Here is a 17,313-nt window from a genome sequence, read left to right on the forward strand (position 1 = left end):
ATCTGGTTTGTGTAGTTCCGTGCATCTTTCTGGTTATAGATTTGTGTAGGGTCATGTCATCATTCCGACCCTACCCATATAATTTCTCTTTTTTAGTAAGGTGGTGCCGTCATTTCAACCCTACCCATATAATTTTTATTTTCCAGTAGAGCAATGTCGTCATTCTGACTCTACCCATATAATTTCTCTTTTCTCGTAATGCCATGCCATTATTCCGATTCTACCCATATAATTTCTATTTTCCAGTAAGGTCGGGTCGTCATTCCGATCCTCCCCATATAATTTTTATTTTCCAATAGGGTCGTGTCGTCAGTCCAATCCTACCCATATAATTTCTCTTTTACAGTAGGGTCGTGTCGTCAGTCCGACCCTACCCATATAATTTTTCATATATTTTAACCACTTTTCAACCTTTAAATCTAATTATCCCACGCGTGAGCATGTTTCAGCCAGTTTTTCGGTGACTTTCTTGTTCAAGATCTCTACTCATTTTCTTGATTTCGAGATAACCCATTTATTTTATACCAACTTCTAGCAATTTTCCAGCGTTAGATCGACGTTTCGACGACGTTTGCTACTTTTCCAACTACTTTTTTAGTTTGTTCCTTTGCAACGGTAATCACCCAGACGTCCCCAACAGCACTTACCAGCTTTCTTACAGATATTTTCACCAAGTCCCTCACTGATCCTCGTATTAATTACATTTGTAACAAGCTCGGTACATATTGACGTGTATGCACCAACTTAAGGAGAAGTGTTAGAATTGGAGTAGGAATAGGAATAGTAAATAAAATACTACTTGAAAAAGGATTGCAATGTAATGTCCTAGTTGAAAAAGGATTACAGTGTAATGGTATCCTAGTTGGAAAAGGATTAATGTAGTGTCTATAAATACAGTCTCAATATAATAATGTAAATACAAAAAAATCAATAATATTCTTCTATTATATTTCTCACATTAAGTATACACTTGTCTTGGCTATTGTGAGATTGGTACCGAAAGTGTACATTTTATTTGTCTGAGAGCTATAAATTTATAGTACAAGAAAGCACAAAAACACAGAATCAAATCGCTTGATTCTAGCAGATATGAGAATCAAGATATGATCTTATTTGATCTAATTACCTAACTATCTATAGCAAATCAAATCTGATTTTATCAAATCAATTAAGATCCTACAAAATCAAATCTTAACATTCACAAATCAACACTCCCCCTCAAGTTGGCATGTAAATATCTGTCATGCCTAACTTGCTTACAAGAATTTCAAATTTTGGTTTAAGCAAGCCTTTTTGTGAAAATATCTTCAATCTGCTGATTTGTTGGGACAAAAGGCAAGCACACACTTCCTTCTTCAATCTTCTCTTTTATGAAGTGTCTATCCACTTCAACATGTTATGTTCTATCATGTTGAACTGGATTGTGAGCAATACTTATGGCCGTTTTATTGTCACAGTACAACTTCACTGGTAAACCAAACGGTTTTTCGAGTTCTTCCATCATTTTCTTGAGCCAAATCACTTCACAAATCCCATGGGTCATAGATCGGTATTCATCTTCAGCACTACTGCAGGCTACAACATTCTACTTTTTACTCCTTCAGGTCACAAGATTTCCCCAAATAAATGTACAATATCCAGATATCGACCTCCTGTAAGTAGTAGAACCTGCCCAGCCTGCATCTATAAAGCTTTCAATGCCCTATGTTGACTTCTTCTAGAAAACAATCCATTCCACAGAGAACTTTTAAGATATCTTAGGATCCTGTAGACCGCTTCTTGGTGCTCTTCCTTTGGAGAGTGCATAAATTGACCATGCTAATCAGCAAATTTCCATGGAAAATTTTCAATCAGAAAAAGACATTACTTGATACTTCTAAAATTTTGATAGTCGATACAAGTGTAGCAAAAAAAGAAAAGGGAATGACAGTGTGTCTAGTAACAAAGAATCAAAGGAAAAAGGGTCAAAGGATTCTCACTCCGGAAGAGGTGGGGCATGGAGAAGGTTGTGAACGACTTAAAGGTAATGTTCATATGTATAATCAAATATACATATAATTGCATATCTTTGTACAATATGTAGTAGATATACGTATGAACATATATCTACTATATTTTTGTTACATAAATTTGTATATAAAATGCCTATATTTCTTGATATATATTTTACAAGATTATAAATTGCATATAACTATACAAATGTCATGTCATACTAGTATATATATGTATGTGTGCGTGTATATATATATGTATATGGATACAAACATACATATACAATTCAACATATACATTTAGATCTAATTTAGTTATACAAACCTCATTGTTTCATGTATTATACATCACATATAATTATACAATGGTCATGTATTGGTACATATACATATATATAAACAATAGTGCATACATATTTTAGTACTATAAAGCATCTTTTGTTTTGTATACACTTGTACTAAAAATAAGGCTTTTTTCATTTGTTTAACAGAATAGCATTTATTGTCATTGATCTACCTAAGAGGTCTCCACATGTACCTTGTTACATGAATAGGAAGATATTTTATAAATTAAAGAAGAAGCTCTCAGATGAACAATACAAAAGTTTTCTTAATACATGTTTCGTTCAATGCGCTTGCATACCAGATTCTTGAGTGCAATCACAAATGTTAGGTATGATATGGTGCGGGAATTGAAAAGAAGTTCTTGTGACGCTATCAAGATGCAGTTTAATGCATACACATTGTTCTCTTCAATTAGGGAATTTGCAATCGTATCCGGTCTCAACTGTATTGTTGTATTGCTTCTCCATAGGACTTTGTATTTGACACGGAGGTGCCAAACAGATTAATGGTTAAGTATTTTGGAGGAAGAACCTCCCAAAGCAGCATTGTTCTAGGCTTTTAAGGACTTAATTCATCAATTTGTTTTGTTGGGGAAATGTTTTCAACCCAAGTACTAAGACTTCATTTTGACTTGGTTGAGAATGACCGGTACATGGATTATTGTTGGAGGGAGGACACTTTCGCCGATCTTGCAAAAACTATATCATGAAAGCTTACATCTGATGGAAAGTTCTACTGACTCCATGTTATGCCATATGCTATGCAAGTTTGGATGTATGAGTGTTGTTCAGACGTGGATAATAAATTTGCTATCAAGGTTGGTGATCACATACCCAAGCTGGTAAACTGGCAAACCATCAAAGAACATCCACGTTATGAAACCCTTATGCCTAAAATGTTTATGAACAAGAAGTATAATTTCCAACTAAGTCATTTACAAAATGTAGTTTTGATTGTAAGAGCTTACTAATATATACAAAGACATATTTTATAGATAATCATGAATTGTTTTGCAGATTACTTTTCACAACATAAAGTCATCACTAAGGGAAATTGCAACATATGAACTTCTACCTAAATTTGTTGCTCATGATGTAGTTCCAAAATCTCCTGTGAATCATATTGTTGCTTCGGACGATGACTTTCAAGAACCTCCCCCAACTTCCATTGTTGATAAAGGGAAAGCAAAAGTTGTTCCCTGTGTATTACCAGCCAAAAAGATGCAAAAACAGATTCATCGGCCACAAAGGTGAAGATTAACCGTCCATCAAAGTTTGATTCAAAAGTAACTGCCTCTAGGGCACCACCGCGTCCTGTCGTTAAACCAGTAACAAAGACAACATTACACAGGAATACAGTAGTGAAACAAATAAACTGCATGTATTCCTAGTAATGTGGTCTTTGTTACTGGTTTAACGACAGGACGCGGTGGTGCCCTAGAGGCAGTTATTTTTTAATCAAACTTTGATGGACAGTTAATTTTCACAGTTGTGGCCGATGAAATCTACTTCTGCATCTTTTTGGTTGGTGATACAGAGGCAGCAACTTTTGCTTTCCCTTTATCAACAATGGAAGTTGGGGGTGGTTCTTGAAAGTCATCGTCTAAAGTAACAACATGATTCATATGAGATTCTGGAATTACATCATGAGCAACAAATTATGGTGGAAGTAGATGTGTTGTAATTTTCCTTGTCGCTGGCTTTATGTTGCGAAAAGTAGACAGCAAAACACATCACAATAACCTATAGAAGCTATAGAAATTGTGTTTGTATATATCACCAAGTCCTTACAATTAAAAATACACTTTGTAAATGACTTAGTTAGAAATTATACCTTCTTGTTCATAAACATTTTAGCCATAAGGGTTTCCTAACGTGGACGTTCTTTGATGGTTTTCTAGTTTACCAACCTAGGTATGCGATCACCAACCCTGATATCAAGTTTACTATCCACGTCCGAACAACACTCATACATCCAAACTTGCATAGTGTATGGTATACCATGGAGTCGATAGAACTTTCCATCAGATGTAAGCTTTCTTGAAATGGTGTTTCCAAAATCGGCAAAGGCTTCCTTCCCCAGCAATAATCCATGTACCGATCATTCTCAACCAAGCCAAAATGAAGAATTGGTACTCAAGTTGAAAGCATTTCTCCCAACAAAACAAATTGATGAATGAAAAAAAGAATTGATATCTTTAAAGCATCAGCATCATTCTTCCCCCACACATAGTCCATATTGCTTTAGGACGTTCTTCCTCACCTCCAGAATACTCAACCATTAATCTATTTGGCACCTTCATGTCAAATACAAAATCCAATGGAGAAGCAACACAGTTAAGATCGGACACGATTGCAAATTCCCTAATTGAAAACCGTAATGTGTATCCATTAAACTACATCATAATAGCATTGATAGAATTGCTTTTCAACTCCCGCACCGAAACGCACCTCCATTTGTGATTGCACCCAAAAATCTGGCATGCGAACGCCTTTTTTAATTGTAAAATTCCCATGGAAATTTTCTGATTAGCATGGACATAACGATTTTTGGTCAATGACTCTTTTCTCAACCTCTCCTCTTCCAACGCTGCTCCGCAACTTCATTATCACTATCTATTTGAGAACTACACAAATCAAACGGCGGTGTACCACTATTATTGGGAGCTGTTGTTTCAATAGCTCTCGTCAATCTTCTAAATGGAGCTTGTCAGCCATTTGAATCAAGCAAAATGGTTAATGGGAAACTCCTAAGTATTACTGCAAATGGGGGGAAATTGGAAGAAAATTAATGTGATTAGATGAAGTAGAAGATAGAAAATTTTTAAAAAAAAAAAAAAGGAATACAAACTAAAATTGATGGATTACACCAAAATCGGCAATGCACATCCAGCAGATGTTTAGGGATCCCAATTTCGGCAAGAATTGCGATAAAGATTTTGAAATCTTTTGAAAAAATGATCTGCTCTTATTCCTAGATAATAAATCAGCCGCAATATTAGCCAATTAGGTGAGAGAGCATCTTTGCCTAATTAAAAAAGAAAACGATATATATACGCTACTCCATTTGTATATGCAAACCCCACATAAATAACAGCTATTACAATTACCTTTAGCCATGTAAAATAAATCTTTAAAAAATTGACCATATGAGGTAATTATAGAGTTGATTAACTGTACTGTGTAATTTTTCCTTTAAAATAGAGTGGAACACATATTTACTCAATTAAAATATGAGCAACCCAATTCATTAAATATGGGTTAAATGGACTCATTTCACTAATATGGGCCGAAATTGCCAGCCCTACACTATACCAATCTGGTTGAGTGGCTTATGGTTAATTTGACCAGCTTTCATTGACAATTAGATATAGAATTTTCATTTCTACAACAACATACCCAGTATATTTCCACAAAGTGGGGTATGGGGAAGATAAAGTGTAAGCAATCCATACCACTACCTCAGATGAAGTAGAGAAACTGATTCAGATATTCCAAATTACAATAAATGTATATGTTGCTGTTTTCATCACATTATAATATAGAAAAATATATCAAAAACAACTTGGTCAAAGATCACACTATTTTGATTCTCAGGTAGCTAAATGTGACACTGAAGAGAATATTAATTTTTTCTCTTGGAGGAAACGAAGTCTTGCTAAAGCAATAAATAATCAGCTTTCTCAGAATCAAGCCCAGAGTGTTGTTTCCAGAGCTATAACACAGAATTTACATGACTGAGAATTTGCATCAACAACTTTGATTTGAGTTCACATCTACGTAATGTGGTGTCTTTTAACCAAGTGATTCCTGACCTTGCCTTTATATTAAATGGGGCATAAAGCATCTAACATTTTGAACTCTACAGACACATCCTACACTAGAAGCTTTTGTGGTTTGTGATTATCTGAACCCTGTACATAAAGCAGCAATTCATAATAATTTCTCCATGTGATTTTAAATATAGGATTTTATCTGTAAGCAATTGGATATGCATGTTTAGTATTATCCAACTTGAGGGGACAGCATGAGGAGTATGCCAGCAAAGAAGCCAAGCAATGAAATAGATAGAAACAAACCAATGGACGCTGCAGAGACTAGAATTCCTCTCCAAAGATCTTTGAGTTCATGAAATCTGAATTCCACATGATGCATAGCCCCCGTAAAAGCAATCAAAGCTACAACATATAATGCATGAAGGCCCATAACAGGTATGATCCACCGAGTCCCCATGTGGCACCAGTAATTTAGAGGCTTTCTTATATGAATAACTACATCAGACAAACACTGTATTAATATCAAAAGGCTTTCTCACATAAACAGCTGTAGCAAATGAAGCTTATAATATTAATAGCAGGGATGTTACTGCAAATGAAAGTAACACGAATAATTCACGTGCCAAAGAGACTATTGAAAGAGAAGAAAACACTAATGAATAACTGTTGAAAATCAAAACTTTTTGCAATTTTCCAGCAATTTTAAATGCTACATCGGCTTGAATGACCTAAAATCAATAAGTTCTCGCTTGGTAATAAAAGTAAAATATATTTGTTCATACACTTGCACAAAGTTTTGGCATGATTCAACAGAAAAATAGACTAACCAAATAGTAAACACAAAATAAATGCATAAAGTAGTATAACTGCAGAAGTGTAGGTAAAAGACAAGACATACTTCCACGTGATTTCATTTTCTTTAAGTAAATATATTAGTATTTAAGAACAGAAACTTAAAAGGAGACTTCTTTATAAAGTTCAACTTGAAGACTCTTACTGGCAGCAAGAACTATCCACGGCAAGAGAATCAGCAGAAGAAAAATATAGGATCTAATAGGTGGCAGACGTCTCCTGAAGCATCATACAAAATAAAGAATAATAAGACTATTGAAAAAAAATTTCCACGTAACATGCATCAGCAATAGCACTAAGACATAGTCTTCTAAAACTATTTCTTCAGCAGATTTAAAAGTAAATAGAGAAAGAGATACAAGGAGGCAAAGGAAAAAAAAGGAAGGAAAAGACACAGTAGATGAGATCTTTTCTTTTTATTTCAGTTGTCACATATCTTTAGGAGGACCATACTAACACATAGTTATAATATTACTTCGTCTCGGGGTTGGTCTACTATGGTCGAGCAACCTTTAATTTGTGCAGGTAATCCTCTTTCCATTTCTGGGAAGCAGGAACTAGGTTCATGATGGTCCATTATCCTATTTCCTCAGGAGACATGCAGGTATTTTCTATTTGTTTATTTTCATTCAGGTGAAAGGGGGTTGGATTGAGGAGGCTGCACCATCTTACAGTTTCTCAATTGAATATTGACGAGGCCAATTGATACATAATCATCTCATCAATTACAAAGAACAACAGTTGCCAATGATTTCTTTAAAAAGTCAAACTTACTTCACAAATATATAATATAGCTGGAACATCTGTGTAATACGGCAGCTCAACAGCAAACCAAATCCAAGTGGACCTTCTATCCAGACTGGACGCAAGGAGGATTAGATGTACTCAGAATAATAAATCAAGCAAGCACCAGATTAAGGCAAAAGTAAAAAATTTGAAAACCAAATTATATTTGGTCATGGATCGAAGAGTAAATTACCTGCCCAAAGATAGCAAGACCTCCACCAATGTCTCTTTCTGAACTTTAGAAAATTGAGGGCCATCTGCACAAGCCATATGAATATCAGAGGCGGATCCAGGATTAAACTTGATGGGTTCAATTTTTATGTTTTTATAACCAATGCACTTAAATAAATTTATGGGTTCAAACTGTAGTATTTATTGAAATTGGTGATACATATATATATATATATATTTTTACTGGATGCACGCCAATGTGACCCTCCGAAAAGTCTATTGGAATTGGCTCATATACGGTTCTCAGAGGGGGAGTTCCGCCTACCTAAATAAAGTATATGATTGGTTCGAAGAACGCCTCGAGATTCAAGCAATTGCGGATGATATAACTAGTAAATATGTTCCCCACCCCACCCCCCGGTCAATATATTCTATTGTTTAGGGGGAATTACGCTTACTTGTTTTTTAGTACAAAAGCTACTGGATTTGCTATGACTTTTTACTACCGTCCGATTGTTGCTGATGCTTTTGCTTCTATTCAATAGCTAATGATTGAAGCCAACTTTGGTTGGTTAATCCGATCAGTTCATCGATGGTTGGCAATATATATATATATACATATATGTGTGTGTGTAGAGAGAGAGAGGCGGATTCAGGATTAGAAAGCTCTGGGTCCCATGCTGCTTTGAACAATAACGTATACAATATTTTAGGAAAGTGGAGTCAGTATTCACACAGTAAACTATAATTATTTATATCAACAAGTTGGTACAGCATAAAGGCTTGCCTAGTTGGTGTTGCCGAGTATTTTGTTACAAAAGTTCAAGGGTTCTATTCTGCTTAGCCAGAATTTGTTTTTTAAGAGAAAGCAGAAAGTATAGTGCGAAAAATCGTTCTAAAAAACAGTGTTAAGCGGGAGTCGAACCCGCGCTGCTGGGAAACCAGTATTTCAGCCACTGGCACCATTAGCTCCTTTGTTACCGCGGGTGCCAAGTGTAACACTTATACATTTACTGATACATACATACAGATGTACACATAAATATATAGAGTTTCAACCGAGAAGTCCGGGTGCCGTGGCACCCCAATCCTTCTACATAGATTCGCCTATATATATATATATATATAGAGAGAGAGAGAGAGAGAGATAGAGAGAGAGAGAGAGAGATCTCGGTATCCACCCTAATAAATATCACACGGAAATTAAAATATAGTTCCAGTAGTGTTTGGGAATATTAAATCAGAGTCTGAAGCATTAACACTATATAAGGAAAATGAAAAGAAGATACCACAATGGACAACAACAGATTTAAGCTTGCAAAAACTTGAATTGCCACAAGCCAAAAGCTACTTCCTTTGGGCCTAGGAATCTTGTGAATTATGTAAGGTAATGTCGCTTTCAGGAGAAGTCTGCAGAGGAAACTCAAGTGGTTAATGCCAACAGCTTAGGTAATTTAAATGGAAATAAAACCTAAATCATTGAATGGATATACAAAATAACGAAACTTAACATAAGACCCTTCTTCACTCATCTTGTCATCCGATCGTCAATATTGTCCAGTCAAGTCTTTGTTCTTTTTTCTTAAATATGGGTGCTAACCAGATTCTCCATGTTATATGTGAGACCAATAAAATTGACTAGAGAGTGAAATTCTGATCATAATGATCACCTAAAGTTGGATTTCTAGTTGTAGTTTTTAGTTTGGGGTGCCAATAGTAGCATAGTTGTTTAAACATAAAAAGCTCCAGCACAAGAAAAATGAAACCAACTTTACTTCATGAATAAATAAAAGACAAGGTGACAAGCATTTAGTGAACATCTCATGATTGTGGCACACATGTTTCATATCAAATGTTAACTCAAATTTTAATAGTAGAACACAATCACACACCTTGACATGCAAAAAAGCACTAAACATGAGGGGAAAAATTGAAGGAATGAACTTTAAGCCAGGTAAGACACTCCAAATCCACCCATCTCCTCCTCTCTTACCCTTTACAGCATAAAAAAGATGGAGAAGATCCCTATTCTTTTCCGCAGCCCCTCGCTTACATCCTACTCTCTATTTCCACCATGTCCCTGGGTAAGCAGAAGTATTTGAACCTCTATTTTCACAATATAGCAACGAAGGGGAGAAAACAAGAAAATTTAGGCAACACCATCCTTACAAATGGGAGAAAGTCAACATAAAAATGTTCGAGTCTTCAGGATGTCAATGATGAGGGAGAGGGGATGATTTCACCAGCCACAGCTAACCTCACCCCGTTTCACATGGCTCTATTCTACTCTTTGGCCATATCAAGCTTTCTTGTCTCATAGTTTTTTTGTTTACTTTTTTCATTACTAATTCCTTTTACTATATAATTATCTTTTGGTATATTAATATTATCATTTTTCCATTATACATTTCATCAATGATTTAAGTGGAAAGAGCAAAATCTCAATCTACTAGAAAACAGATACTAATATTACAGCCACTATTACGTATGAACCAAAAAGAATTGAGGACTTCAAGAGGAATTAAATCGGGAACGCTAAGTTGATAAATTTTAAGCCTCGTCTTGTGCTGCCACCGCCGGTAAGAGTTCTACTATCCATGTCTTTCTAAGACTTCCCCTTCTTTGCCCCATTCAATCTCTAGAGGTGTACTATCTTCTAACCATTTCATTGACCTAGTTAGAAATAAACAAATGTTTTGAACACAAGAGTCTTAAGGTGTGTTCGGTATTTTCTCATGTTAGTTTGGTTAATATTTTTGGAAAATATTTTCCTTGGGAAATAAGCTGCTTGAAATAATGAAAATGACCTCCTTAATAAATGTTAGTTTCCAGAGAGTGAAGAACATAAGAAACTGATTTTACTTGTTGATGAACAAGTGGAACATGAGTTTGATAACTTTAACAGTGAGAGATTGGTGAAAGCAAAAACTACTACTTTATTACAGATTTAAAATTATTTATATGTTACAATCCTAACTGAAAAAAATAACCAACTCCTAAAGATAAAGGATAAGGATTAGATAGAAACTAATTTTACTGTTGATTAATATTAACTTCAAACGGATAACATAAAAATTAAACTGCTGCAGCTCATGCATTTTTCTAACACTCCTCCTAGCTTTAAGAGCTGCAAACTCTAAGCTTTTTCCTGAGAAGTTGAAATTTGTTTCCCGGTAAAGGCTTGGTGAAGATATCAGCCAGCTGCTCCTCGGTTTTGCAATAGAGCAGAATCACATCACCAGTCTTTTGCACTTCCCTTAAGAAGAAAAGCTTGATATTGAAGTGTTTTGTTTTGGCATGAAATACAGGATTGTGAGAAATTGCTATCGCAGATTGGTTGTCCACAAATACTTCAGTTCCTTTTGTTTGATTCATATGCAGATCAGCAAATATTTTCCTCAACCACAGAGCTTGATTCGCTGTTGCTGTTGCAGCCACAAATTCTGCCTTTGCAGTGGATTGAGCCACAATATCCTGCTTCTTTGAGCACCACGAAAATATTCCGGAGCTAAGACTAAAGCAATATCCAGATTTGCTCTTCATGTCATCTATAGATCCAGCCCAATCATTATCAGAATACCCAAGTAGTTTCGGATTTGAATTTTTTTGAAACTTGACACCATAATTAATGGTTCCTTTGATGTATTTGATTACTCTTTTTTGCTGCTTTTAGATGCAGCTCCCTAGCACAATGCATGAACCTCGATAAAATGCTTACAGCATACAGAATATCGGGTCTTGTAGCTGTGAGATACATCAAACAGCGGACTGCTAAGCCTCTGAAGTACGTTTCCTCCACTTTCTCTGCTCCATCATTCTTGCTTAGTTTCTCTTTTTGGTTCATAGGATTACTCATCTCCTTGCAATCTTCCATGTTGAACTTCTTCAGAATTTCCTTAGCATATTTCTTCTGACAAATGAAAACTTCATTTTGTCCCTGTTTGATTTCCATTCCAAGAAAATAGGACATTAGACCAAGATCAGTCATCTCGAAGGCTTGCATCATTTCTTGCTTTAAATCCTCAATATGCTTTGTATTGCTCCCGATAACTAGTACATCATCAACATACATAGACACAACAAGAATATCAATGCCATTATGTTTAACATAAAGATTCTGATAGACTCTTTTCAAAGCCTAACCCAAGCAAATGATCATCTATTCGACCATACCAGACCCTTTGGTGCCTGTTTAAGTCCATAAAGCGCCTTCCTTAGCCTGTAAACTTTGTCCTTTTTTCCTTTCGTCACAAAGCCTTCGGGTTGCTCAACATAAATTTCTTCCTGGAGAAAACCATTAAGAAATGCCGATTTGACATCCATCTGATACACCTTCCAGCCCAATTGTGCAGCAAAAGCAAGAAGTAACCTGATCGTGTCAAGCCTAGCCACTGGTGCAAATGTATCAAAGTAATCCACACCAAAAATCTGAGCATATCCCTTAACGACAAGCCTTGCTTTATGCTTGTTGACTAAACCATCAGCATTTAACTTTGTTCTGAAGACCCATTTCAACCCAATTACTTTTCTGTCTTTAGGTTGATCAACAAGCTCCCAAGTCATGTTCTTCTCAATCATAAACAACTCCTCTTTCATTGCAGCCACTCAATTTTCATCATTCTTGGCTTCAATGTACCCAACATGTTCACATACTGCCACATTACATCTCTGATATATATCAGTGAGTAGTCGAGTACCTTTAACCGGTGAATGATCCACCACTTCATCTTACGATGAGAGTGATATTTGTTTTTCATGAACTTTGGCAGGAAACTTTTCTGCTGAGTCCGAAGAGTTTAGGACAGATTTCTTTGAGTCTTCCCAACACCATTCTTCATTCTCCATAAAATACACCTCTATTGAAGATTATATTTTCAGTTTGCGGTTGGAAGACTTTATACGCCTTTGAAACTGCATTGTATCCAAAAAAAAATGCCTGGAACATATTTCTTATCTAGCTTGTCTCGTTTAACTTGAGGAACATAGGAAAAACATAGACAACCAAACACTTTAAGGAAGTTTAATGATAGTTTGAACCCATACCAAGCTTCAAAAGGAGTTCGACCTTTCACCGCCTTTGTAGGAAGCCTGTTTTGGAGAAAAACTGATGTATTTGCTGCTTCTGCCCAAAATTTCTTTGGCAAGTTCTTCTTGTGCAACATGCATCTGGTCATCTTGATACAGGAATGATCATGACCTTAGATACTTTTTGAGCAACTTGAAGACCAACTAAAGAATGCACAAGCCCAAGTGTGGATGAGGCCCAAATTAGTTTTTGAATGCACTCCATGGGGCGGCCTTGAGGCCTTTTTTATGGAAGGGCCCTTTTGTCATTTATCTATTATTTTGCATTGTAATATAAATATAACATGGTAGGGTTTATTGTCTTAGTTGATGCTTGATATTGAAGAACACTACTCTTGTGAGATAGAGCTCTCAAAACTGAAATTAGGGCATAGCATAAGGGGGGATTCTCTTGTGTGTTGCAAAGCTTGAGACTTTGGTGCTTTGAGATGTGGATGCCCCTCTTGTGTCATTATAAGAGTTAGGTATTTGTTGTATGAAGTGTTAAAGGTCCAAGAGTGGAATATGCTCTTGGGTTGTTAAGACTACATCAACACTTGTCTAACTATCTATCTCGTTTCTTGTCCTAATCTTGTAGTTTGTGTAGTTGTTGTTCAAGCCGTTTGGTTATTGTTGTTGTAACATTGTTGTCCTTCATTTTTATTGTCATAATATAGTTTGGTTTGCTGCTGGAAAATAGGTGTTAAACACCTCATTACATGGTCTTCTTATTGTGTTCTTGAATCCGAGAGAGGTCACCAAAAAAATGGTCATAGTTCTTGAATTAGTGGACTGATTTTGGTGTTTGTGTTGTTGTGTTCTTGGGGAGTTTTGTATCACATCTCCATTATGTATCTGTTTCTTCTTTCACTTACTCTATTTTGTTGAGGAGTATACGGAGTAGTAAGCTGATGTTGAATCCCTGCTTCCTCACACAAAATGTTGAATTGTTGAGAAGTGTATTCCTTTCCATTATCTGTTCGTATGGACTGAATTTTACAAGCAGCTTCATTTTCTACTTTTGCTTTGAACTTCCGAAAGACATTAACAGCCTCTGACTTATACTTGAAAAAGTAAATCCAACACATGCAAGTTAGATCATCAACAAAAATGATATAGTAAAGACTGCCATTTAGTGAGGGAGTCCTTTGAGGTCCTACTATATTGGTATGAATTACTTGCAATTTCTTTTACGCTCTCCAAGTTGTCTTTGGAAATGGAAATCTGCTTTGTTTCCCATATTGACGCACAAGGCAATTTGAAGAATTCACTTCTAAAACAGGTAAGTCCTCGACTATTTCTGCCTTTTGCATTTTAAGCAACCCTTCATAGTGATAATGTCCGAGTCTCTTGTGCCATACTTCTACAACATTTTCTTTGGCTGAAAAAATCACATGCTCCTCCTCAAATGGATCTAATGAGAAACTTTTACCTCTCATTCTTACTTTAAACATTTCTGGATCTGATGCATCCTTGATCAAGCAATGTTTATCTTTAAAATTTAATTTGAAGCCGTTTTCCATCAATTGACCAACACTAAGCAAGTTCTGATCTATTTCAGGTACATAAAGCACTTCAGAAATTGTTTTTGTACCTGAGTGACTTGGAATAGCAACTGTTCCTTTTCCTTGTACAGGAATATATTCACCGTTATCTATTCTGACTTTAGTAATGGTCGTAGGCTTCAATTCCTTAAAGAGATCCTTATCGTTTGTCATGTGATTAGTACATCCACTATCAATTAACCAACACTCACTTGATGATTTACTTGAAAAACATGGAGCAACAAAGAGTTGATCTTCCTCCTCTCCATCCACGATTTGAGAATTTGCTTCTTGTTGCTGATTATTGTTCTTGCAAATGACCGATTCATGCCCAAGTTGATTGCATTTACTACACTTAGCATCCGGCCTTCTCCAACACTTGTATGGTGGATGGTCTTTCTTGTTACAATGCTTACATGGAGGAAAACTTTTCTTTTTGTTTGCAGTTTTTCCTGTTGTAGTACCTGCTAGAGCGCTTTCATCATTCTTCTTGCTCTTCTTCTTTTTATTTTTGCTTCCATCTTGAGGCTTGGCAAACAATGCTCCCTCGCTATTTTCTTCATCTCTCATGACCTTTCGTTGTTCTTGAGCCTGCAAAGCATTCAACAACTCTGCCAAGGTGATCTTGGACAGATCCTTGGTGTTTTCCAAAGTAGTTATGGTTGCTTCAAATCTTTCCGGCACAGTTACCAGAATTTTTTCAACAATACGAGAATCATTAAACACGGAACCAAGCAATCTTACTCTATTTGCTATGTTCAGGAGCCTTTCAGAGTAATCTTTTATGGTTTCGGTTTTTTTCATCTTCTGCATCTCGAAATCTCTTATAAGATTCAAAACTCGCATACCTCTGACCCTCTCATCCCCTTCATATTCTGACTTGAGATAATTCCATATGTCTTTGGCTGACTTTAGAGACATAATTCGAGTGAAAATTGAAGAAAATACTGTTGAAAATAGACAGGCTTTTGCCTTGGATTTTCTGGTTTTCCTATCTTTATGGTTCTTGATCTGGGCCATAGTTGGATTGTTAGGCAATGGAGGAATTTCATAATCCTCTTCAACTGTCTCCCACATATCCATGGCATCTAGGTAAGTTTCCATCCTTACAACCCAAATCTGACAGTTATCACCATTAAAAACAGGTGGTGCCATAGTTGAAGAACTTGATTCTGCTTCCATGCTTCAGAAACTTGTCTTGTTTAAGTTATTACTTTTATGAAAAACCCACAGATCCCTCAAGAAATAAGTGCTTTGATACCAATTGTTAGTTTCCAGAGAGTGAAGAACATAAGAAACTGATTTTACTTGTTGATGAACAAGTGGAACATGAGTTTGATAACTTTAACAAAGAGATTGGTGAAAGCAAAAACTACTACTTTATTGCAGATTTAAAATTATTTATATGTTACAATCCTAACTGAAAAAAATAACCAACTCCTAAAGATAAGGATAAGGATTAGATAGAAACTAATTTTACTGCTGACTAATATTAACTTCTAACAGATAACATAAAAATTAAACTGTTGCAGCTCTTATGCATTTTTCTAACAATAAAATTAGGGGAAAAAGTGGCGTTGTCTTCTCCTACTCTCACAACCACCCACCCCAGTTCGCTTCCCCCACCCCCATGCCCCACACCCATAACATCTACTTGCGAGATCACCCGGGTCTTAACCCTCTCTGCTCCTAACCCATCACCCTACCTCTATCCATACTCATTGTTTTGTGCTAGATATGTACAAATGATTTTAGAATAATATTTTTTACTTGCATACCAAAAACAAGTAAAAAAACACTTGTTTTCTTAGAAAATATTTCCTCCAAATGGAATACACCATTGTTTATTCACTTTATTCATACCCTTTATAAAAATGAATTAATCAAAAGGAGGGCAATTTTGTCTTGCTTGTGATTCCAGAGTTTGATCTTTTCCATATTTTGTCACCCGTATTGACAACGAAGAGATTGTTTCCAACAAAATCCAATTTTCCTATAATTCAGCAGAATTTTCACAATATCAAAGGAAAAAATAGTGTCTTTCAGTCAGATACAGCAAGGAAAAGACAAACCACAAGTATTTGACTTCACAATTTCCACAACCATTAGAGAGGAGCAATTAGCAAAAAAGACTACCGGATGAAAAAAGAAAAAAAAAACAAATATTTTGTTGAAGACTTACAAGATCATGGACAGTAGAGCAGTTGAAAACGCTACGTAGTCACTTGGACACCCTCCTATGCTAGCACAGGCTGCCATATCTACTCTCTCAAATCTCTATTTTTCCGTAATGCTCATCAGCTGTTTGTAGACATGTCTATGAAAAAAAAGAACTCCATGTGTTTAGACTTTACTATCGTATTTATATTTTTATTCAACAAGCTGCTGCTCTTGGAAATCACCCATTTTATATGTTAAAAAGAATAGGTTGTACGTATCAAACTATCAAATCAAATTGAAGAATCCTGACAAAAAAAAATTGATTTATGATTTGGTTTGGAGTTTGAAAATAAAACAATCATTCGTTTAGTTTGGTATTAACAAAAAAAAAGTTAAACCGAACTCAAATCAAACCGACATAATATATATATATACACATATATATAATTTAACTTTTTATACATAAAATATTAATTATAATTTACTTTTTCAATTAGTTTTATTAATTTTTAATATTTAGAAAGTAGATGTGTGTGTGTATATATATATATATATATATATTTGGGTCTTTAAGTTGTAATATCTATCCATTAATTGCTAATAAAATGATCCATCCATTAATTGC

The 17,313-nt window shown here is 35.5% G+C and overlaps 1 protein-coding gene across 2 annotated transcripts in view; it reads right to left on the reverse strand.

Moving 5' to 3' along the window:
- LOC107847432 (regulator of G-protein signaling 1) overlaps window positions 1-17,039 on the reverse strand; it is a 39,330-nt gene extending 22,291 nt beyond the window's left edge. The window contains exons 1-6 of one of the 2 annotated variants that reach the window (XM_016691665.2): window positions 16,711-17,039; window positions 9,210-9,330; window positions 7,943-8,006; window positions 7,738-7,822; window positions 7,109-7,182; window positions 6,415-6,606 (exon numbers count right to left, since the gene is read on the reverse strand). In XM_016691665.2, coding sequence (XP_016547151.1) covers window positions 6,415-6,606; window positions 7,109-7,182; window positions 7,738-7,822; window positions 7,943-8,006; window positions 9,210-9,330; window positions 16,711-16,787 — 613 coding nt within the window. In that variant the 5' untranslated portion in view covers window positions 16,788-17,039. The remainder of the gene's footprint in view (window positions 1-6,414; window positions 6,607-7,108; window positions 7,183-7,737; window positions 7,823-7,942; window positions 8,007-9,209; window positions 9,331-16,710) is intronic. The other variant, NM_001324639.1, reaches the window with a different exon arrangement.
- Between the last annotated feature and the right edge of the window lie 274 nt (window positions 17,040-17,313).

The sequence above is a fragment of the Capsicum annuum genome, chromosome 11 (assembly GCF_002878395.1).
Source record: "Capsicum annuum cultivar UCD-10X-F1 chromosome 11, UCD10Xv1.1, whole genome shotgun sequence".
NCBI lineage: Eukaryota > Viridiplantae > Streptophyta > Magnoliopsida > Solanales > Solanaceae > Capsicum > Capsicum annuum.